Source organism: Raphanus sativus, chromosome 6 (genome assembly GCF_000801105.2).
Source record: "Raphanus sativus cultivar WK10039 chromosome 6, ASM80110v3, whole genome shotgun sequence".
Taxonomy (NCBI): domain Eukaryota; kingdom Viridiplantae; phylum Streptophyta; class Magnoliopsida; order Brassicales; family Brassicaceae; genus Raphanus; species Raphanus sativus.
The window spans coordinates 41,456,402-41,475,976 of record NC_079516.1 but is presented as its reverse complement, the minus strand read 5'-3'; the positions used below and the strand labels follow the sequence as shown (position 1 = coordinate 41,475,976).

Here is a 19,575-nt window from a genome sequence, read left to right as displayed (position 1 = left end):
TTTGCTTGATCTACTTTTTCCATTCGAAGCTTTAATAACATGATGGTTCATTTACAGTCTGAGTCTACTAAAGAACGTTTTAGTTATCACAATAGCATTGCATATATGACAACACATTTCTGTATTTCTCAGCTTGAACTTCATATTTGTAGGATATTTTACCATATGCCAGATTTAGATGTACTTTAGATTCTTCTATAAATAAAAGAAAACTATGGTTAAGCCGAGTAGTAATCAAAGAAAGGCGGGTAAATAGGATCAATCGCAATTCATGCTTGTGTCTGAAGCAGTGACTTCATTGTCGTTTGTTAGTTCCTCTGTCTCGTTCAATCTTGAAAACCACATTTCGACAGAAAGACTCCCATTCGCTAAGCAATCAATCTCGAGATTTTAATAAAGTCTTTTTTTGTCTTTTAATTCCAGTCACCAACCCTGGCTTTCATCTCTCTCTCCGGTAACAAGAACCGTCGGAAAAGAAAATACCGGGCCATGGAGAGTGAGGCTTGGAAGGCACACGTGGCCATGGTCTGCGTTCAATTGTTCAACGGAGGCTATCACGTGATCACCAAAGTAGCTCTCAACGTCGGCGTGAACCAACTCGTCTTCTGCGTCTTTCGTGATCTCATTGCTCTCTCCATTCTCGCTCCTCTTGCTTATATCCGTGACAAGAAGACAAGACCTCCTTTGAACCGACGCTTTCTCTTAGCTTTCTTCTTCCTCGGCTTAACTGGGTGGGTACTTCAAATAGATTTTCTTCTTTAATCTTCTCTGTTTATCTCCCCATGATTGATATGTATGTATGTTGGTTTTGGTGTGACTAGGATATTTGGGAACCAGCTTTTGTTCCTCGTCGGTCTCAATTACACCAATCCCACTTATGCTGCAGCCATTCAGCCCTCTATTCCTGTTTTTACTTTCATCTTGGCTCTCATTATGGGGTATATATATATATATTCTCTCTTTACTCTTGCAAGATGAGAGAATCATCATCAATGCCTTACTCTTTCCATTTTCGATGCAGAACAGAGAGATTGAATTTATTCAAACTAGAAGGTCAAGCTAAGGTAGGAGGTACGCTGGTCTGTGTCTCTGGGGCCGTGTTGATGGTTTTGTTTCGTGGACCGGCTTTGTTTGGGGAAACAGAGCCTGACTTCTTGGGTCATGGTGAGATAAGACACCCTGAAGCATCTGGATCAGGACACTTGGTGTCTAGCTTTCTCAATGGACTTGGGAGATGGAATCTGGGAGTTTTGTGCTTGATTGGGAACTGCACTTGCATGGCTGCTTTTCTTGCTATTCAGGCATGTGTCCTTTTGCTTCCAGATAGATCCAAACACCATCAGTCTCCTATTATCTTATTGTCTTTGAACTGACCCGCGTTGTGAAAAATATATGATCAGGCTCCAGTCTTGAAGAAGTATCCGGCAAATCTTTCAGTTACAGCCTACTCGTATTTCTTTGGGACCATGTTCATGGTGACATCTGCTTTTTTCATGACCAATGAGTCAACCAACTGGAGTCTCACCAGATCCGAGTTCTTTGCAGTTGTCTACGCAGTAAGTTCCTCGCACTATATATGTTATAGACTCAGTCACATATTAAGTTTCTCCAAAATCAGTAACTCTGCTGCTTCCTCTGTCCAGGGAGTAATCGCATCTGCCCTTAACTATGGTCTCTTGACGTGGTCGAATAAGATTTTGGGTCCTTCCTTGGTTGCTCTGTATAACCCTCTTCAACCTGGAGCCTCAGCCTTCTTGTCCAGAATCTTCCTAGGAAGCCCTATCTACTTGGGGAGGTTAACAACTCTCACTCCTTTCAAAAGAAAAAAAAAAACTCTCACTCCTTTCATTTTTTGGCTATTACCAGCCGCTGATGAGATGTGTCTGAAGTTACCTGACTGACTCAATTTTTCTTTCTTTTAGCATTTTAGGCGGGTGTGCAATCATCGCAGGTCTTTACAGTGTCACTTGGGCGTCTTACAAGGAAAAGAAAGCAGCAGCAGGTACCATCCCGATCACCTCAAAGGAAGCCGAACCCTTGATCTACAAAGACCACAAGAACAAACCAACGGGACATCTATTCACAAACATTCCCATCTCTTCACCAAAATCTGCTGATTGAACCAAATGTCAGGCTTCTTGAAAACGGGCCTGTGATGTTTTCTTGATCTTCTTTTGCGGCACTAGTGACTATTATACTTATCAAACACAAACAGTATATATATCTGTGTAAACACATCAACATTTACATGCCTTAAACACAACAGAGTCTTAACTATCAGGTTCATTATCTAGCTAGAACAGCTAATGGTCTTTCACCTCGTTCACGAGTCTGTTATACACTTCGATGCCAGTCACTTTCATCTGATAGAGAATCTCAATGGCCTCAACGTGAAACCCATTCTGCATATAACTGGTGGCCATAGCCTTGGAGCATCTAAAACTTTTCTCGCCCTTTATAGCTCAGAATACCATCTCTGCATCTTTCACCAACCCATCCTTCTCGTACATATCGAACAGCCTGCTTCGTATCAACCCGGCCACTTTCATCTGATAGAGAATCTTAATGGCCTCAACGTGAAACCCATTCTGCATATAACTGGCGGCCATAGCCTTGGAGCATCTAAAACTTCTCGCCCTTTATAGCTCAGAATACCATTTCTGCATCTTTCACCAACCCATCCTTCTCGTACATATCGAACAGCATCCACTAATCCACATGCCCTCACTGCCAAAATCTAGCACCATCACCAACCCAAGAACAAGTAAAACCCAAGAAAACACTGGTACGTTTTCCTTGAAGTCATCAACAAAGAAGTTAAACAAATCATAGAATTTAAGAGCTTTCATCTGATTTCATGGTTCTAAAGAATTTCTGGGAGACAAAATTCAGGAAATAGTTCAGAAAGTACCAAAGTACATGGCAAGGATCAAACAAACAACGTTCAGACAATTCTCCGCCTTTGTCCTAAGATTTTCCAAATGCTAAGTTACGATCTTCCCGAGCTTTCAACCATGACTGATAAAACAAACTTGACCTCACCAAGCAAAACGTTGTTTCGACTCTTCATACATCTGAATCACCAGATTCCGTATCTTCATCTTCTCTCCAAGACAGAACTGGATTAAGTGAAGATGACTCGTATGATAAAGATTGCAAGAAGTTGAAATAAGCATATTTGACGTCGAACTGCATGTCATACCCTGCGAATTACATGCATATGTAGCTTATTAGAGGCAGAAGAGCCGAAAAATACTGACGACAAAACAGAGTATGGAGGCAAAAAAATAAAACTCTTACAATAGTTCACCGCAATGGTATAGCCACCATCTCCTGGGGTTTGACTAACATGGTGAAACCACATACTGGGCCTGCAACATCCAGATCGGTTATGTGTCTGAAACCACCCATTTATTCAAAACTATCTTTGTTTCTTGCAGTAAGAAGCCAAAGTAAGATTCAATCAATCTATGGAACATGGTAATGAACAAGAGATTGAGACGCTTACAGGTAAAGAACCTCCCCAGCCTTGACAGTACAATGAAAGGGCTTTGGGCCATTAAAGAACAACGGATATTTCAATCTCTCACTTGCTTCCCTCTCTGGTGAAGGGTATGGATCAACACTGCACCACGGCACATGCCTCACTGGCTGCTCAATCTCAAGCTTGAACTCTTCAGTATCCTACAAAAAGATCCAAACTTTTTATCTCATCTACCCGCTTCCAAATCCTAGTAAACAAAGCCAACTGAAACTTGATCTGAGATTCTCACAGACTCGATTGTAATTGTAATTGGCAGCTGGATATCGCTGCACGTAGAGGCGGTGCACATCGGTGGGAGGAAGGAGAAGGAAATGCTTCTCCCCCGAAACGACGGCGTATAGATTCTCGTAGTGGTCTTTGTGAAAAGAAGTCACGGAGAGACCAGTGCCTATCCAAAGGTTCACAGCTTCCGGGGAGCACCCCAGCGCCTCCGTAGCCCACGGGATGTCTCCGTCGCAGTCCTTAGCAACGGTCGAATACTCCGTTCTAAAACAATCGTTCTGCTGCTGCAAATACCCGACCTTCTTCTCCTCCCCCTTGGACGATGAGGATCGAACGGCGCGAAGAGCCTCAGGGAACGGGAGCTTCTCCACGTGAGCCGAAGCGAAACAGAGATCTCCTCCGTCGTCGCTGCTAATCGGAGTGACGGCGTCGGCGGAGCCGTTGGGAGTGAGATGAAGCGAGACGAGGTCGTTGGACAAAGTTCCGGCGAGGTAAGCGGGATCGGACCAGAGGTTTAGAGCCGGCCAGTGAGGGATCGCGTTGGAGATCACGCAGGGCTTGCTCTGAGAGACGTAGTCTCGGAGGAAGTGGAGCGGAGAGGGAGGAGAGTCGAGGCGATCGGTCTCGGTTCCCAAACTCAGCTCCCTCACTTCTCTCCACAGATTCTCTATCCCCTTCTTCGCCATCTTTGAATTGAAATCCCTAATTTTACACACACAAAAATGGCGGGAATAATTTGGGGCTTTTTTGATATATATCACCAGAACCCTAATTTTATGCGGTCTCTATTTAGAAAAGGTAAAAAAAAAATATATAATAATGAGAAAAATGGGGTTTTGAAATATACTTGGAAGTCGTGGAGAAGAGGAAGATGAGCTGCTCTTATCTATTTACTGGAGACGCTTCCGTCGCGTCGCGACGTTGGAACGATGTTTCTTTCCGGCAGCGTTTACTTCTCCCACGGCAATCGCTCCGGCCACCACCGCTTCCCTCGCTTTCGCAGTTCCCTCGATTAGTCATCGCCACTGCTGCTAATGAGAGCTTCACTAACCAATCGCTAGGGACGAGAAGCTGCTGCTTTTCTTCACTGTTTGCTGGAGATATCGGCAACAATGATAACGGAAATGGCTCCTCCGGCGGGGGAGACGGCGGTTGGTGGTTTAACGGTGGCGATAATTCTTCTGATGACGACTCTTCTTCTTCGCACCCTTTTAGATTTCTCTGCTTGCTGTTGTTCTTGGTCTTGTCCTGCTTCTTCCAGCTGCGATTGTCTGCTGCTTTCGCCATAGCCAGAGCTCCCGAGGAGACGGAAGATACGGTTTGGGAAGTGAGAGGAAGCAAAAGGAAGCGGCTTGTCCCGGATTACGTCGAAGATGAGTTCGTCGTCTCTAAAGAACCCGCCTTGGATTTATCATCTTCTCTGACTCCTGAGAATCTCCTCGCCCAGTGTAGAAACCTTCTGATTCAGTTCCTCCTCCCCGAAGGTTACCCTAACAGCGTCACCTCCGATTACCTCGACTACTCTCTCTGGAGAGGCGTTCAAGGAATCGCTAGCCAAATCAGCGGCGTCCTCGCCACTCAGGTTACGTTTATTTATTATCTCTCTTAGGCATTTTCACGAGCACCTGGTGCTCATTGTTTTTTTTTTTGTTTGTTTGGGGTGGTAGTCTTTGCTTTATGCAGTTGGGTTGGGTAAAGGAGCGATCCCTACAGCTGCAGCGATCAACTGGGTGCTTAAAGATGGGATTGGGTATCTCAGTAAGATTATGTTGTCCCAATACGGACGCCATTTCGATGTTCATCCCAAAGGATGGAGACTCTTTGCTGATCTTCTTGAAAACGCTGCCTTTGGTATGGAGATGCTTACACCCCTCTTCCCTCATTTCTTTGTTATGATTGGTGCTGCCGCTGGTGCTGGCCGCTCTGCTGCTGCATTGATCCAGGTTCTTTCTTTTAACTTTCTCAAACCATCATTGTGTGTTTACCATTGACCTTGTCTTTTTTGCTTTTCTCTCCAGGCTGCTACTAAAAGTTGCTTTAATGCTGGCTTTGCTTCTCAAAGGAACTTTGCTGAGGTTCTACTACGGTTAAAATATATATATCCTTCAAGTATTGTGTGCATCATCAACTGCTTCTTTTGTAGGTAATTGCCAAAGGTGAAGCTCAAGGAATGGTGAGCAAGTCAATGGGTATCTTGCTTGGAATTGTTATTGCCAATAGCATAGGAACATCAACAAGTCTTGCACTTGCTGCATTTGGTGTTGTGACATCGATCCATATGTATACCAATTTCAAATCTTACCAGTGCATCCAACTCCGTACTCTAAACCCATATCGTGCAAGTATGTCTCTCAACTGCAGCCAGCCCAGTTCCTTCAGTATTTCATCAAACTCCTCTGAGAGCCCTAGAAGTAAACATCTCTCTGTTTACTGTACAGGTTTGGTTTTTAGTGAATATCTCATCAGCGGCCAAGCTCCTCTAGTCAAGGAGGTCAACGACGAAGAACCAGTCTTCCCAGCTGTTCGGTTTTTAAACATAAAATCTCCTAAAAAGGTGAAGAATACCATTCTCCTTATCCAAAACTTTCTTGGATAAAGAGACAATGCTTGATAGTCTGATTCTTTGTAATCTGCTTTATTCAGCTGCAAGAATTTGTCTTGTCATCAGAAGCAAAAGCAGCAGCAGCAGACATAGAGGAACGGCTTCAGCTAGGTTCGAAGCTAAGCGAGGTTATCCACAACAAAGAAGAAGCAATAGCACTCTTTGATCTGTATCGCGATGAGGGATACATCCTTACAGAACACAAAGGCAGATTCTGCGTAAGCAATAAATAAAACCATTTTCATCATTTGTTATCAGGCAGAATCTCTCACCATCTCCTCTTGTAATTTGTCAGGTGACGCTCAAGGAAAGCTCGTCGCCACAAGACATGCTCAGGTCGTTGTTTCAAGTGAACTACCTCTACTGGCTAGAGAAGAATGCTGGGATCGAAGCTACAAACACTTACTCAGACTGCAAACCGGGTGGTCGCCTTCACATTTCTTTAGATTATGTGCGAAGGGAGTTTGAACTGGCCAAAGAAGACAGTGAAACGGTGGGTTGGGTTACCGAAGGACTGATAGCTAGACCTCTACCGACCAGAATCCGTCTAGGTTATGATAGTGAACCCTCATCTTCTTCTCCTTCCAGTTCATAAACTCAGAACAAAACCAGAGCCAATGGACTGTGTATTAGAAGATTATGTTTCCATTTCGGTATAGAATAGATACATTGTCTCTCTCTGTCTATCTCCCATCAAACAAACTCTTTTTAGAGCTTTACATCTCTCACATCAGATCAAGTTATTACACAATCTGTTTATTCATCAGCCCGAATCTAGATTTCTACAGTGATCTTTTGCATGTTAACTACGGTTACAGAACATATAAAACTTCTCAAAAGCAAAAGAAACAATTAAAAAAAACAGCGAATTAGACTTAAAAAGGTACAGAACAGAGATGTTCTGATTCTACTGAACAAAAGGGTAACGGGCAACGTAGAATTCTCTTACACGCGAAGCACCGTCTCTAGCAAGTATGCCTTCGAGATCTCCAATGATCCTAGCCAGCCAAATCTCGAGGTTTCTCTGAACTTCTTTCAAGTTGTTCTTGATCAAATCCAGTGACCTTCTTGTGTTCATCTTGGCTTGGTTAAGTTGATCTCCTTGGTTGCTCCTTGTGATTTCCGTCTGCAATGCAACTAGCTTCTGCCCCGTCTCTGATGCTCGCTGCTGAAATCTGAAACACTCGAGCAGAAACTCGGTTTGTCTTTGTGTCCTGAACTCGGGTCCTAGTGTCGCATCGCAAGGATCACTACTCTGCTGACAAAGAAAGAAACATATAGCAGAAGCCCTTTTGTTAGCTCTTGAGGGAACTCAAGAATGTGTTATATAAATGTTACAACTTAGTACCATTCTTCTGCATAGATCATCGATCTTCCCTGAGAGAGCTTGATACCTATTTGCCTGTTTTCTCAACAAAGACGAGACCTTTGAAATGTCACTAGGACAAACTTTCTCAAGATTTACTAGTTCCTCTTCTAGTAACCTCAGCTTGGCAGAAACACCTGTTGCTTCACTATCTATCTTCCATGGTGATTCCCTTTTATGAAATGAAAAGATAAGGTTACAATGCTGATCATCACAAAAAAAAAATTCAATTCAAAAAAAAAATCTGTTACCTTGGCACAAATTGCTTCATATGGTACATAGATTCCAAAGATTCATACTCTACATCCTACAAAAAAAGAAAAAAATATATAAACCCTGAATCTCTGTTAACCATCAAGTATCATGAAATAAGAAAAACAAAAACCGGTTTGACAAAAGAAAAAGAAAAAAATATATATAAACCCTAAGTCTCTGTCAGTATCATGAAATAAGAAAAACAAAAACCGGTTTAAAAAAGGAAAAACAAAAACAAAAACCAAACCTGAAAAGGGTTAGTGTTGTGAGACTCCGCCCACAACTGATGAGAGCTTGGATAAGCTGTAGGGGGAGAAAAAGATACAGTGTGGAGATCCGCACCGTAACCTTCGGTGGAATCATCATCTTCCTGAACCCCTCTTCTCGACATAAACCCAATCATCTCATCCCTCTCGCCCACTTCTCTCTCCAGCTCGCGTATCCTGTCCACGAACTCCTCCCTCTCCTCCTCCATCTCGTGAATCCGGTTCTGCAGACGCTTCTCCTCCTCCTGCCACGCGTTCCTGTTGCTGGCGAAGATCTCCACCACGCGCGCGTTCGCTTTCGAGTCCTCCACGCGCCGACATTTCATCTGGCGGACTTGCTCCTCCGCCGCCGCGAGCCGCTGTTTCAGCTCGTCGACCTCCGTCCTCAGCCGCGGGACCAGGGACAGCGCGTCGCTGGGGAGGTGAGCTAGCATCACCGAGAAGCTCAGGCCTAGAAATGAGGTCGCTAGCTTCTTCAACGAGTCGTGCTCGTGATCTTCTTCGACAACAGTTCTCGATTCTTCAGTGTCAGGAACAGTCGCCATTTTTTTTTTTTGTGGATACAGAAGAAAAGACAAAAGAAACTTTTTATTTTATTTCCCTTTTTGCGACAACGCTTTTTAATCTGTATAGCAGAAAGGAAAGGCCTCTTTTGATGTATTCAGGTTTTGATTTTGAAGAATTTTTTTTTTTGGTTCAAATTGACCATACAGGGAAATTTGGTAACTTTTTGGTTGTCAAATATATGTAAAAAGACTATAGTTTATAAATTCATAAAATAATTGATGAATAGTCGGTTGTCTCACTTTAATGGAGCTGGACCATGTAAGATAATAATCATATCACGGACCCGAACAATCTCCACCTCCCAACAGGCACATGATATCTCATCATGTCCCTAACACAATTGACTCTCTTTTGCATTCCGACTGTGATCAGTTTTAAGCTGTGCTGTACCAGATTTAAACAAAAACGAGACGATGATAATTAATAAATTTGGATGTCCAAGTGTTGCACTAGCAAACAACAAAACAAGCTTAGTGATAAATAAGAAACATTTGCGATTTGCAAACACACCTAAACTAAATACAAGATTCGACGTAGAAAACAACAAGTTTTCTCACTCTTTAATTCCAAATAATGGCAATATGCAAAACAATTGTGCAGTCTAATAGCAAACAAAAAAAAGACGGATACATAAATATATGTAAAAAAATATTACTATTAACTATGGTGCAGTGTAATTTCTTGCATTACCATTCGAAGCCTTTGTTGTCTTTTTCCTCATATGTTTTCTCAGAGAAAATGTTGATCTCAGGGTCCATAATTTCCTCGTATGAATTACTATACTCGGATCAGACTCCTTATCGCTTATCAAAACGATAGATTCGATCACCAAGCCGATGAACCTCTACGCAATTTTGTCGGACATCGAATTGCTCACTCATCCTTTTTTTTTCTGTTGTTTTTCGTTTGTTCCAAGAGAAGATAATAGGTTGGCGGACTATTTAGCCAAAGCCTCTCTCTTTTATCTGTTCAACTTTCGGGCCTGAGGCCTTTTAAATCATGTTGTTCAGAAAAAAAAATTACTATACTACGATTTTGTTTACTAGATTTTGATCCGCATGTCTGTGCGGGTGTATATTTTTATAAACATGTTATTTTCATGTCAATATTAGAGTTAGGCAAAAAGTCTGAATCTAAAAAGTCGAACCGATCCCGATCCAAAAAGAAATACACGAACCAAAATTAACTAACTATCAAAATTTGGTATTTAAAAAACCGAAACCGAATCCGATCAGAACCGAAGTATTTCAAATACATGAATATATTATAAATAGATTTATATACTTAAACATATATATATATATATATATTATTTTTTAGACTTTGTGTATATAAAAACATCCAGATTATATATGGTACTTGTAAATTGGTTTAAATAATTGAAAATATATATAAATAGTCAAATGTAGATATCTAAAATAATTAAATTATATTAAAATCACCAAAAATACTTAACATAATTATTGATTCTCTATACAAATATTTAAACTAAACAAGTTTATATGTTAAGTACATGTATTCTGATATATGTTATTGAACTTATATGTAATATACTATTATTTTATATATTTTGAGAAATTTAAAGTATATAATGAATTTAAATAGGTTATCCAAACCTGAACAAACCCGCAAAGATCTGAATCGAATCCAAACCAAATTTTAGAAATATCCAAATGAGACTGAAATCTTTGACCCTGAAAACTAGAAACCCAAACAAACCTAAACCGAATCCGAATGGGTACCAGAACGCACACCCCTGCTTCACAATCTATTTTTTTCTTTTAAAAACACATCAAACATATAATGAATAGTATTTATACGTGCTATCATATAAATAATCACATGTATTATATTTACAATAATCACATATATTGAAAACATTTTTTAATAATGGTTATTGGAAAATATTTTAGTAAAAATAAAATTTTGAATATATGTATATTTAAAATAATTTTTTGATATAAATCAATTTTAAATTATTATTTTGATTTGAAATATGTATAGAAATTTTAAATTTTGTTTTATGATTATTTTAGGAAATGATATTTTTAAATAATGAGATTAACTCATTTTTTGTATATTTTAAAGTTGACACAAATAGATAATTTCTCATAATATAATAGATTTCTAATTTTTATATATTTTTATTTTATTACTATCTATGTTTCCAAACAATATTATATTTTTATACTGCTATTTATGTTTCCAAACAAACTTTTTTAACTAATATTAATGTTTCCAAACAAACTTTTTTTTAAACTACTATTAAAGTTTCCAAACAAATATTTTTTTAAAAAAATTATTATCTATGTTTCCAAATAAACATAATTTTTACTTCAGTTTTAATAATATAGATATATTATATTTATTTATTTTGTGTTTTGATTTTTCTTGTAATTTAAAATTTATTTATATGATATGCTTTATTTAAACTGTTTTAATATAATAACCGACTTGATCTCTTTGATCTTTATGCCTGATTTACACTTGTATATGTCCCGAGTGATTTACACTTGTATTATTTGTTTTTCATAATCTATGGGATTTTTGCAAATGCTCTTAAAACCGGATCGAAAGCTGAACCGAAAAAATGTTGGGGTCACAGTTTAATATGGTCTGCTAGTTCAGTAATTTGATTTAATATATTTTTAGTATATAAATTTAGAAGTAATGTTAGTAAATATGATACATAATTAATATATAAAAAACTTTTAAACATAAAATATCATAAATATACAATAGTTTTATGTTCATATAGATGATTTATAGATTTTTTTTGGTCGAATGAATGATTTATAGATTTTTGATGATTTAATAGTTTAATTACTTTGAAATCCAATCTAGTTACGTGCAGAGCCAGTCCTAGGAATTTAAAGGCTAGAAGCCAAAATGAAAAAAAAATGGCCGAATAAATTAATATGATGGGAGGGTGATGGATAGTCATGGACAGTGACTATTTAACAACTACACCCAAAGGAACTTTTGAAAAATTGTGGCCGGTTTTATTGATATTAATTACCGGCCGGAAGCCATTGATTCTTCTGCTTGTGTCTAGGGCCGGCTCTGGTTACGTGATCGGTTCACGGTCAAACCAATCATTAGATGTAGTCCGGTTATATATTCGGTTTATGGTTGAATGCGGTCCAACTACCGAGACACTCCTATTTTAAAAACACTGATTTTTACTGCTTGGACTGCTGATTATTGGGAGTGTGGTCGAACATACCACATCAAAACGACAGCGTTTAGTAAAACTTAAATGGCGGCGAATTCCAGCAAGAAGGGGAGGGAAATGAAAAACACGCAGGAAGGGAACCGTAAAAAGTACTCCCGCTATAATTTGGAGAACATTCGTGCATCACGCGGATCGATTGTAATAGCCGTTGATTATCGCTTAATCGACGGCCAATACATAATCATTAATATCATCCGGATCGAGACATAGACATGAGACTATATCTACGACTATATATTAACCCCACTGCTCTCCCTCATTAAAACACAGCAATCACAAAAAAAAAAAAAAGAGAAATAATTGAGAAAAATTCAGAAGAAAAATGTCGGGTCGTGGAAAGGGAGGCAAGGGTTTGGGGAAAGGAGGAGCGAAGCGACACAGGAAGGTCCTGAGAGACAACATCCAGGGAATCACCAAGCCTGCGATACGCCGTTTGGCTCGCAGAGGAGGCGTGAAGCGTATCAGCGGTCTGATCTACGAGGAGACACGTGGAGTGCTCAAGATCTTTTTGGAGAACGTCATCCGCGACGCCGTCACATACACCGAGCACGCGCGTAGGAAGACTGTGACCGCTATGGATGTGGTGTATGCTCTCAAGAGGCAAGGGAGGACTCTCTATGGATTCGGCGGCTAGGGTTTTACAATTTGTTTTTCTTTTTTTTTGGTTTATAATCAATTTCTCAGATTTGATTTTTTTCTTTTAGTGAGTTTCAGTTTGCTTTTTGTATCATCAAGAAATATATGAAATTCAATATTTGAACAATTACATTGTTTTATAATTCTCTGATGTTGAGATGGTCAGATCTGAAGAACTAATTCTCAGGCTGAGACAAAAATGGCAAGTTTACAGGTTTCCTCTGGATGAGAACTATTTGTTCTAGCTTTGGTAACGCTTACTGCTAGAGGGAGGCCAAATATGTAATGTACAATGTGGATGTGTCATATCTATGGTGTGCTTTTGGTTATGTCGCTACTGCTTTTGGGTTCAAGTAAATGATTTTTACCTGTCTGGCTGTTGGTTAATCAGCAGAAACTAATCATCCTCAATAAATAGGCTTCAAGTATACCACTTGTGTTACATATATATTGGTTTTAACAAGCTTCCACAAATCTGAACGTGGTTAGATCACAGTGGATAAGTGATTAATAAGGCAATCAGCATGATCTTGCTCAAGTTTATTAATTGATTAAGGTAATCGGCTATCAAGAAAAAGGACAAGATATCAGTGTTTTGATCAACTCGGTTTTTAAAGAACAATAAAACATCAAAATTTGACTCTCTCAAGCAAAATGTAACATAATTAACGGCATGTAGATAACATAACCAGGGGAACTTTTACCAAAAAAAAAACAGGGGAACTAGCTATGTTAAGACACTTGAGAAGAATCAGACGTCCTTTATGTTATTTTGAGTTGCTTTTGGTGAATATTCTCAGGCACCGGTGAGAAGAATCAGAAGTAGAGGAGGACGAGAGCAGACTCAACAAAATCCTTAGTGAAACAAAACAAAATTTATTCGTCTTCAATTTTGCGTAACCCACCTTTTAACAAAATGGTTTCGTGGTGTAGTTGGTTATCACGTCAGTCTAACACACTGAAGGTCTCCGGTTCGAACCCGGGCGAAGCCATTTGATATCTTAGAAAGTTTTGATTTTTTTTCTTTTTAAATGACGAACTGGAGAAACGATTTAATCAAAATTTCTGTGTAAAGTAACAATTAATCCACAGAATATGAAGAACTCAATTTCGAATTTCATACATTAAGCGAAAACATAAATTTTGATTCTAAACAGATTCATAGCACTAATTACAACACTGATAGAAATGTAACCCAGTTTCAAGATTCACAGGTCAAGGAGCTCGTGAATTTAGTAACGGCCTTGGTGCCTTCCGACACGGCAGTGTTTCGCGGCAAAAAGCTTTTGAAGTTATAGTCGCAATCATCAATCAATAAACTCCAATCTGATTTTTCAAAGTATTGTTGTACATAAACTGACACAAAAGATTGCAAACCGCCAGAAGGCAAGGCAGCTACAATCTCACAAGTTCATAGATGATGAAACACATGATCATCAAGAGAACACGAAAGACGATAACAATAGCCAAATAAAAGGAAGATGTTAATAGTTTCATAACCGTCAGAGGGAACAACAGTTAACAGCATACACATAAATTCACTCCAGAAACAAATTTATTCAAGGGCCCCTCCACCATTCACAAGGAGGAGGGGTTTTAGCTTTTTAGTTGGTGCGGCTCTTGAAAACATCAAGCCCCATCTCGGTTGGATCGGTTGCTTGAAGCTCCACTTGAATCCCATCCAGTTCTCTCTTGAACCTATCCTTAGAGCTCGCGTATATCATCTTGTCTCTCACTTTGGCAGTGTCAGGAGACCTAAAGCATTTGATGATCATATAATATAAGATATTATTCGCAAAACCAAAGACACGAGAAAGCCAAAATCATATAATGAATTAATTAAACTAAATTTTTGGTACCATGCGATGAAGAAAATCTTGCTCTTCTGGCAGTTCTCTTCGGTGACAAAGTCGAAGTCATAAATGGCATATCGACATTCGTTGTCGGGAAGACTCGCTGCAAAGTCATCGTATGATTGTTCTGGCTCACCGAGTTTGTCCACCACCACTTGCTTGTCCTCAATCTTGTAGACAATGGTACGGAAAGTTCTTTTCGCTTTCAGTTCCAAAAATTTGAGCTTGCAATCATCATGCACAGCCATTCCTGATGCCGCGTTAGCCTGTGTTTACCAATAGTATCAGGTTACACATCACCAATGATATAGATCGAACGATCAACAATCGCTGATGAAAAAAACTCGTGAAATTCAACTTATATATGAATTTAAAGTGAACAAACACGAGTTTCCTCCTGGTTTCAGACAGAACAAAGTTACGAGTTCCTTGGTCGGGTTTCTATAAACCAACCCATCACACAAAAAGACAAAACTATCTTTGAGATGTGACACTAATAATTCATCTCCAGATCTAACAGAGCGAGAGAAGAGATACTGTAACGGATATTTGGATTCAAATCGACAAGCGAACAATTCAAAACAGTAAAGAGAGGAGCACTTTTTGAGAGCTCACCATGGCTGCTGAATCAAACCGATTTCAAACGATAACTCTAGTTGAAAACCAAGAAGCAGGAAGAAAGATATATTTTCTCCAGTCGGCAAAAAACGATATGACTTGTGTTCTTTTTGTTTCTTCACTGTTTCCTCTCCGCGTTATTTGTAAGCTATCCAGAATCTATTCCTCTTTTTTTTATATACAGAAACGTATTTCATTTTGCTTTTTTTTCTTCTGATCATTCGTATTTCATTTGCTTACATCTCATAAATGATATGGAAAAGTGAAAATACAGATAATTTAATTTAAATGTTTTCTGAGGAAGATTATTTATCTAAAAAAATAGAATAAGTGTTGACAAAAAAAAACCGATGAGATTAGTTTCAACTTATGAGATTGTATTAATATGTTTTTTCTGAAAAGGAAGATTATATTAATATGTGTTCATTAATAAACACAAACTAGATTTTGACCCGCCCGCCCGTGCGGGTGTATATTTCAAAAATATATTATTATTTATTTTTTTATGTCAATATCAAAACTGGATAAAAAAAAAATCTGAAGAACCGACCACGATCCGAAAAAGTAATATCAAACCCGAACCAAAATTGATTAAATATCCAAATTATTCAAAATTTTGATATTTAGACAACTAAAACCATAACCAATTCGAACCAAAGTATTTTGGATATCAAAATGTATCCGAAAAAGATTTATATACTTATATATGTATATATATTAATTATTTTTAGTTTTAATGTATATAAAAACATCCAGAATATATATATGATACTTTTAGGTTGGTTTAAATACTTGAAAATATATAAATAGTCAAATATAAATATCTAACATATTGGAAGTACACTCAAAACACCAAAAATATTTAAAATAATTATTGATTTTTGATCCAAAATTTAAACCAAACCAATTTATATGTTAAGTTTATGTATTCTGACATATGTTTTTCAGATTTATATACAATATATTATTTTATTTATATATTTTAAGAAATTAAAAATTTATAATGAATTCTTAAAAAAATAATTTAAATGGGTTATCCGAACCCGAACTGAACCCGCAAAGATCCGAATATAATTCGAACTGAAATTCAGAAATATTTGAATGGGGCTGAAATATTTGACCTCGGAAACCCAAAACCCAAGCAAATATGTAACTAACCCGAATTGATACCTGAACGCAGCCCCAGTCAAAATTCGAACTGAAAGTTAGAAATATATGAATTGGACTGAAATATTTGACCCTGGAAACCCAAAACCCAAACAGAATGGATACCTGAACGTCTAGCCCTAGTCACTATTATGTATCGTATATATGTCATCATATAATTAATTGTATTGGTCCATCATATAAATAATCATATAAGTAATAGTATTTTATATGTACCATCTTATAAATAATCATATATATTATTATATTCTTAAAGTTTAATCCGAAATATAAAAACCATAATTTAAGTTGGTATATAGAATTAATTTTTTTGTTGTATTTTTTTATATATATTGAAAAATATTTTTAATAATGGTTATTGGAAAATATTTTAGTAAAAATAAATTTTTGAATGAATGCATATTTTTTTATCAATTTTTGATATAAATCAAATTTAAATTATTATTTTGATTTGAAATACGTATATAAAATCTAATGATTATCTTAGACAAAACAATGTTTTTAGGTAATTATATTAGTCCATTTTGTATATTTTAAAACTGATATAATGGATTTCCAATTTTTATTAATAACATAGGCCATTACTTTTTTCTTCTTGACATACTTTTATCCATGTTTCAAAGTTTTAATTTTTTGAATTAGTTTTCTATGAATTATTATTAATCTATCTATACTATTATTTGCGAAGTGATTTTTCGCAACGGAGCTCTCACGTTAAAAGTTAGAGCGGTTAATATCGTTTATACCCTTAATGAATAGAATTTATAAATTACTTAAAATAAAAAACGAATTTAAATGATTTTATTAGATAAATGATAAAAATTAATAATTAATAATTAATAATAATAATAATTATCCAAAATCCATAAATATATATTTTAAAATAAAAAGATAATGATCATATATATATATTGTGATTATCCGAAAGATATCTTTTAATAGAAACTTAAAAATTAAAAAAAAACAGAAATACATAACTAAATAATAATCAATTAATATTTTTACTTTTATATAATTAAAAAGATCATATTGAGTGATTTCTAATTTTTTATTAACAATGAATATAGTATACATAATAATTTTCAAGACAAAACTAAAATTATTACTTTTATATAACTGAAAAATAATATTGAGTGATTTCTAAAATTTATTTATTAATAATGAATATCATATACATAAGAATTTCCAAGAAAAAAATCATTATACATAAGAATAGTCAAATGAAAAATACGGATTTACCATTATAATCTTTTAATTATTAATTATTGTATTAATAAGTAGCTGTAAAATGTATATGCCCGCATATGCGGGCTAAACACCTAGTTTTATGGTATTTGTTTTTGAAAATTGAACTCTTTAAATTTTTAGATTTGACTAAACTAAATAAGGTAATAATACTGTTTTTAAAAATTGTTTTATATAATATACTATTTATATTTCAGTTTGTGTTTTTATTTTCACCATAAAGAATTGTAAATATAGTGACAGAATTGTAAATAAAAAGAAATATAGAAAGAAGATTGTTTTATGTATTATAACAACAATGGCTAAATGTTTATATAAAAAGAAGTATTAAATATGTTATTCATGTTTTTAAGCAATTCTCATTTGTTATTAATTTATTGAAAATACAATGACTAAATGTGTAAATAAAAGAAACTACACATCTCTACTATCCATGTTGCCAAATATATCTCATTTATTCTATTATTCTTGTTTCCAAACAATTCAATTGGGTACTTGAACTTTAATAATATAGATAAATAAGAAAACCGGTTGATCGCAACTCTATATTGAATTTGATAGACCAACTGGTTTTTGATTGTAATATCTTAGATATAATAACCAAAAGATTGGCATATGTAGTATAAGACAAATATTGGCATATTTCAACTTTTAGAAAAGAATTGTTATAATGTCGTTTCAAATTTTGTTTTGTAGAGAACAGTTTATGACTAAACCCGAATTTCCACACATTTTATGGTCATCTGGTTAAAGCTGGTTAAAGATGCTTAGATAAATGGCAAATAGGCCCAACTCTTAGTAAATTTACATAAAGATAACGTAGCCTATTGATAATTAGTAGGGAAAAAAACGTGATGGGCTTCACATATGTCGTGTAATACAAATGGACAAATAACAAAAGTTCAATAATTAAAACCAGTGGCATTCAGTTGTAAATAATGAAGTTAACTCAGGGTAAATTCCCATTTGTACTTCACTTTTAATAGGATAGATGGTAATAACATATGGTGAAAAACCGAAAATACAACAAATCTGGGTCAGCACAACCAATGGTCAAAACAACGAATCCAATCATAATCTTAAAAAGAATGGTTCCAAATAAAACCTATTCAAATGATATTGTCGTTGATTAATTACAGCATGACGCCCTAATGGATGATTGGTTCACAAATTGCTTTTTTCTTAACAGAATTAGTCAAATCCCTTTTTTATTTTGGCCTCTATAATCCAGACACGTACCTCCGTTTTAGAAAATGAAGCTTTCGCCAAAAGCAGCCATTTTGAAAAAAAAAAATAGGGCATCTTTTCGTTACCTGATGTTTTCAATCAAGGTATTTTTTTTTTCATCAACTTTTACGGATTCAAACGGACTCTGTAAACCAAACTGCTAGTTCTGCATCTATGTTCATAACAAAAGACGTTTGTTTTCAAACACTACGTGCTAAGCCATCGGCCTCCAAATTTTATATGTGAGGTACATAAATGATCTCTAAACTGTTAAAAGATTCTTTCAAAGTTTTTATGTCTTATAAATAAGTAGCAAACACAGACCATTTATCTGGTTCAGACACCATCTTCACCAATTATACACAATCTGTTGTAAACGTGATCTGAAACTGACGCAAGTTCCTCGTACATTTCATTGCCCATATTAAAACTTCAATCAAGGTATTTTATTAATTATTAGAATATAATCCGTTTTCGGTGCTGAATGAGTTTTGTTTAAATGTATTGTATTTTAATATTATAAACAATACATATTTTGTTATTGATATTTTTTTCTTTATTTTGGATTAGAGGTGGACATAAAAATACCACTCAGTTTTAAGTTTTTGGGATTAAAGTTTTTAGCCATATTTGTGTGTTTATAAATTTCATTTTTATAAAATTGACATCTAGTTTCTATCCAAAATAGAGATCTCTAATATAGATATGAATTTGATTCAATGCATGTCTATGTAATAGAATTTCTCTAAAATATAAAAAAATTGTTATTTTT

The 19,575-nt window shown here is 36.1% G+C and overlaps 6 protein-coding genes and 1 non-coding gene across 11 annotated transcripts; 4 read left to right on the top strand and 3 right to left on the bottom strand.

The window, feature by feature from the left end:
- The first annotated feature begins 95 nt into the window (after window positions 1–95).
- LOC108808895 (WAT1-related protein At3g45870) lies at window positions 96–2,121 on the top strand. 2 transcript variants are annotated; one of them, XM_056989582.1, is made up of 6 exons: window positions 96–731; window positions 822–938; window positions 1,022–1,301; window positions 1,401–1,556; window positions 1,644–1,795; window positions 1,923–2,121. In XM_056989582.1, exons 1-6 carry the CDS (start codon window positions 490–492, stop codon window positions 2,119–2,121), a joined length of 1,146 nt encoding a protein of 381 aa, XP_056845562.1. In that variant the 5' UTR covers window positions 96–489. The 2 variants fall into 2 exon arrangements, with proteins under 2 accessions (XP_056845562.1, XP_056845563.1); XM_056989583.1 differs by lacking the exon at window positions 96–731 and having other exon boundaries at window positions 878–941; window positions 982–1,301.
- Window positions 2,122–2,198: 77 nt separating this feature from the next.
- LOC108808899 (lysine-specific demethylase JMJ32) lies at window positions 2,199–4,514 on the bottom strand. 3 transcript variants are annotated; one of them, XR_008936015.1, is made up of 5 exons: window positions 3,778–4,514; window positions 3,509–3,684; window positions 3,301–3,371; window positions 2,912–3,203; window positions 2,199–2,737 (listed from the first exon to the last, which is right to left on the bottom strand). XR_008936015.1 is itself a non-coding variant. In XM_018581001.2 (4 exons), the coding sequence occupies exons 1-4, from the start codon at window positions 4,450–4,452 to the stop codon at window positions 3,067–3,069; spliced, it is 1,059 nt and encodes a 352-aa protein (XP_018436503.1). In that variant the 5' UTR covers window positions 4,453–4,514; the 3' UTR covers window positions 2,832–3,066. The 3 variants fall into 3 exon arrangements, 1 of the variants encoding a protein (XP_018436503.1); XR_001942748.2 differs by having other exon boundaries at window positions 2,199–2,727; XM_018581001.2 differs by lacking the exon at window positions 2,199–2,737 and having other exon boundaries at window positions 2,832–3,203.
- An 88-nt stretch (window positions 4,515–4,602) lies between these two features.
- Window positions 4,603–6,964, top strand: LOC108808890 (protein root UVB sensitive 1, chloroplastic). Its single transcript, XM_018580987.2, has 7 exons — window positions 4,603–5,348; window positions 5,434–5,709; window positions 5,785–5,841; window positions 5,910–6,108; window positions 6,205–6,320; window positions 6,410–6,586; window positions 6,664–6,964. Exons 1-7 carry the CDS (start codon window positions 4,638–4,640, stop codon window positions 6,961–6,963), a joined length of 1,836 nt encoding a protein of 611 aa, XP_018436489.1. The 5' UTR covers window positions 4,603–4,637; the 3' UTR covers window position 6,964.
- A 142-nt stretch (window positions 6,965–7,106) lies between these two features.
- Window positions 7,107–9,722, bottom strand: LOC108808896 (uncharacterized). Of its 2 annotated transcripts, none has more exons than XM_018580998.2 (5): window positions 9,513–9,722; window positions 8,237–9,206; window positions 7,986–8,041; window positions 7,717–7,906; window positions 7,107–7,623 (listed from the first exon to the last, which is right to left on the bottom strand). In XM_018580998.2, exons 2-5 carry the CDS (start codon window positions 8,798–8,800, stop codon window positions 7,276–7,278), a joined length of 1,158 nt encoding a protein of 385 aa, XP_018436500.1. In that variant the 5' UTR covers window positions 8,801–9,206; window positions 9,513–9,722; the 3' UTR covers window positions 7,107–7,275. The 2 variants fall into 2 exon arrangements, with proteins under 2 accessions (XP_018436500.1, XP_018436499.1); XM_018580997.2 differs by having other exon boundaries at window positions 7,107–7,626; window positions 9,513–9,718.
- Window positions 9,723–12,306: 2,584 nt separating this feature from the next.
- Window positions 12,307–12,820, top strand: LOC108808906 (histone H4). The gene has a single exon (XM_018581009.2). The coding sequence runs from the start codon at window positions 12,380–12,382 to the stop codon at window positions 12,689–12,691; it is 312 nt and encodes a 103-aa protein (XP_018436511.1). The 5' UTR covers window positions 12,307–12,379; the 3' UTR covers window positions 12,692–12,820.
- A 791-nt stretch (window positions 12,821–13,611) lies between these two features.
- On the top strand, window positions 13,612–13,685 carry TRNAV-AAC (transfer RNA valine (anticodon AAC)). The gene has a single exon. It is a non-coding gene; the product is annotated as a tRNA-Val (tRNA).
- A 317-nt stretch (window positions 13,686–14,002) lies between these two features.
- LOC108808904 (actin-depolymerizing factor 2) lies at window positions 14,003–15,322 on the bottom strand. Its single transcript, XM_018581006.2, has 3 exons — window positions 15,162–15,322; window positions 14,553–14,812; window positions 14,003–14,448 (listed from the first exon to the last, which is right to left on the bottom strand). The coding sequence occupies exons 1-3, from the start codon at window positions 15,162–15,164 to the stop codon at window positions 14,298–14,300; spliced, it is 414 nt and encodes a 137-aa protein (XP_018436508.1). The 5' UTR covers window positions 15,165–15,322; the 3' UTR covers window positions 14,003–14,297.
- Between the last annotated feature and the right edge of the window lie 4,253 nt (window positions 15,323–19,575).

Excerpts from the sequence above, each read along its gene's own strand:
- LOC108808895 (XM_056989582.1), top strand. The coding sequence starts at position 490 with ATGGAGAGTGAGGCTTGGAAGGCACACGTGGCCATGGTCTGCGTTCAA. Across the intron at positions 732-821 it reads TTCTTCCTCGGCTTAACTGG|GATATTTGGGAACCAGCTTT; the intron begins GTGGGTACTTCA and ends TGGTGTGACTAG. Across the intron at positions 1,796-1,922 it reads AGCCCTATCTACTTGGGGAG|CATTTTAGGCGGGTGTGCAA; the intron begins GTTAACAACTCT and ends TCTTTCTTTTAG.
- LOC108808899 (XM_018581001.2), bottom strand. The coding sequence starts at position 4,452 with ATGGCGAAGAAGGGGATAGAGAATCTGTGGAGAGAAGTGAGGGAGCTG. Across the intron at positions 3,685-3,777 it reads CCAATTACAATTACAATCGA|GATACTGAAGAGTTCAAGCT; the intron begins GTCTGTGAGAAT and ends ATCTTTTTGTAG. Across the intron at positions 3,372-3,508 it reads GCTGGGGAGGTTCTTTACCT|GCCCAGTATGTGGTTTCACC; the intron begins GTAAGCGTCTCA and ends TGGATGTTGCAG.
- LOC108808890 (XM_018580987.2), top strand. The coding sequence starts at position 4,638 with ATGAGCTGCTCTTATCTATTTACTGGAGACGCTTCCGTCGCGTCGCGA. Across the intron at positions 6,321-6,409 it reads ACATAAAATCTCCTAAAAAG|CTGCAAGAATTTGTCTTGTC; the intron begins GTGAAGAATACC and ends TGCTTTATTCAG. Across the intron at positions 6,587-6,663 it reads AACACAAAGGCAGATTCTGC|GTGACGCTCAAGGAAAGCTC; the intron begins GTAAGCAATAAA and ends GTAATTTGTCAG.
- LOC108808896 (XM_018580997.2), bottom strand. The coding sequence starts at position 8,800 with ATGGCGACTGTTCCTGACACTGAAGAATCGAGAACTGTTGTCGAAGAA. Across the intron at positions 8,042-8,236 it reads ACAACACTAACCCTTTTCAG|GATGTAGAGTATGAATCTTT; the intron begins GTTTGGTTTTTG and ends CTTTTTTTGTAG. Across the intron at positions 7,627-7,716 it reads ATGATCTATGCAGAAGAATG|CAGAGTAGTGATCCTTGCGA; the intron begins GTACTAAGTTGT and ends TTTCTTTGTCAG.
- LOC108808906 (XM_018581009.2), top strand. The coding sequence starts at position 12,380 with ATGTCGGGTCGTGGAAAGGGAGGCAAGGGTTTGGGGAAAGGAGGAGCG.
- LOC108808904 (XM_018581006.2), bottom strand. Across the intron at positions 14,449-14,552 it reads AAGATTTTCTTCATCGCATG|GTCTCCTGACACTGCCAAAG; the intron begins GTACCAAAAATT and ends CAAATGCTTTAG.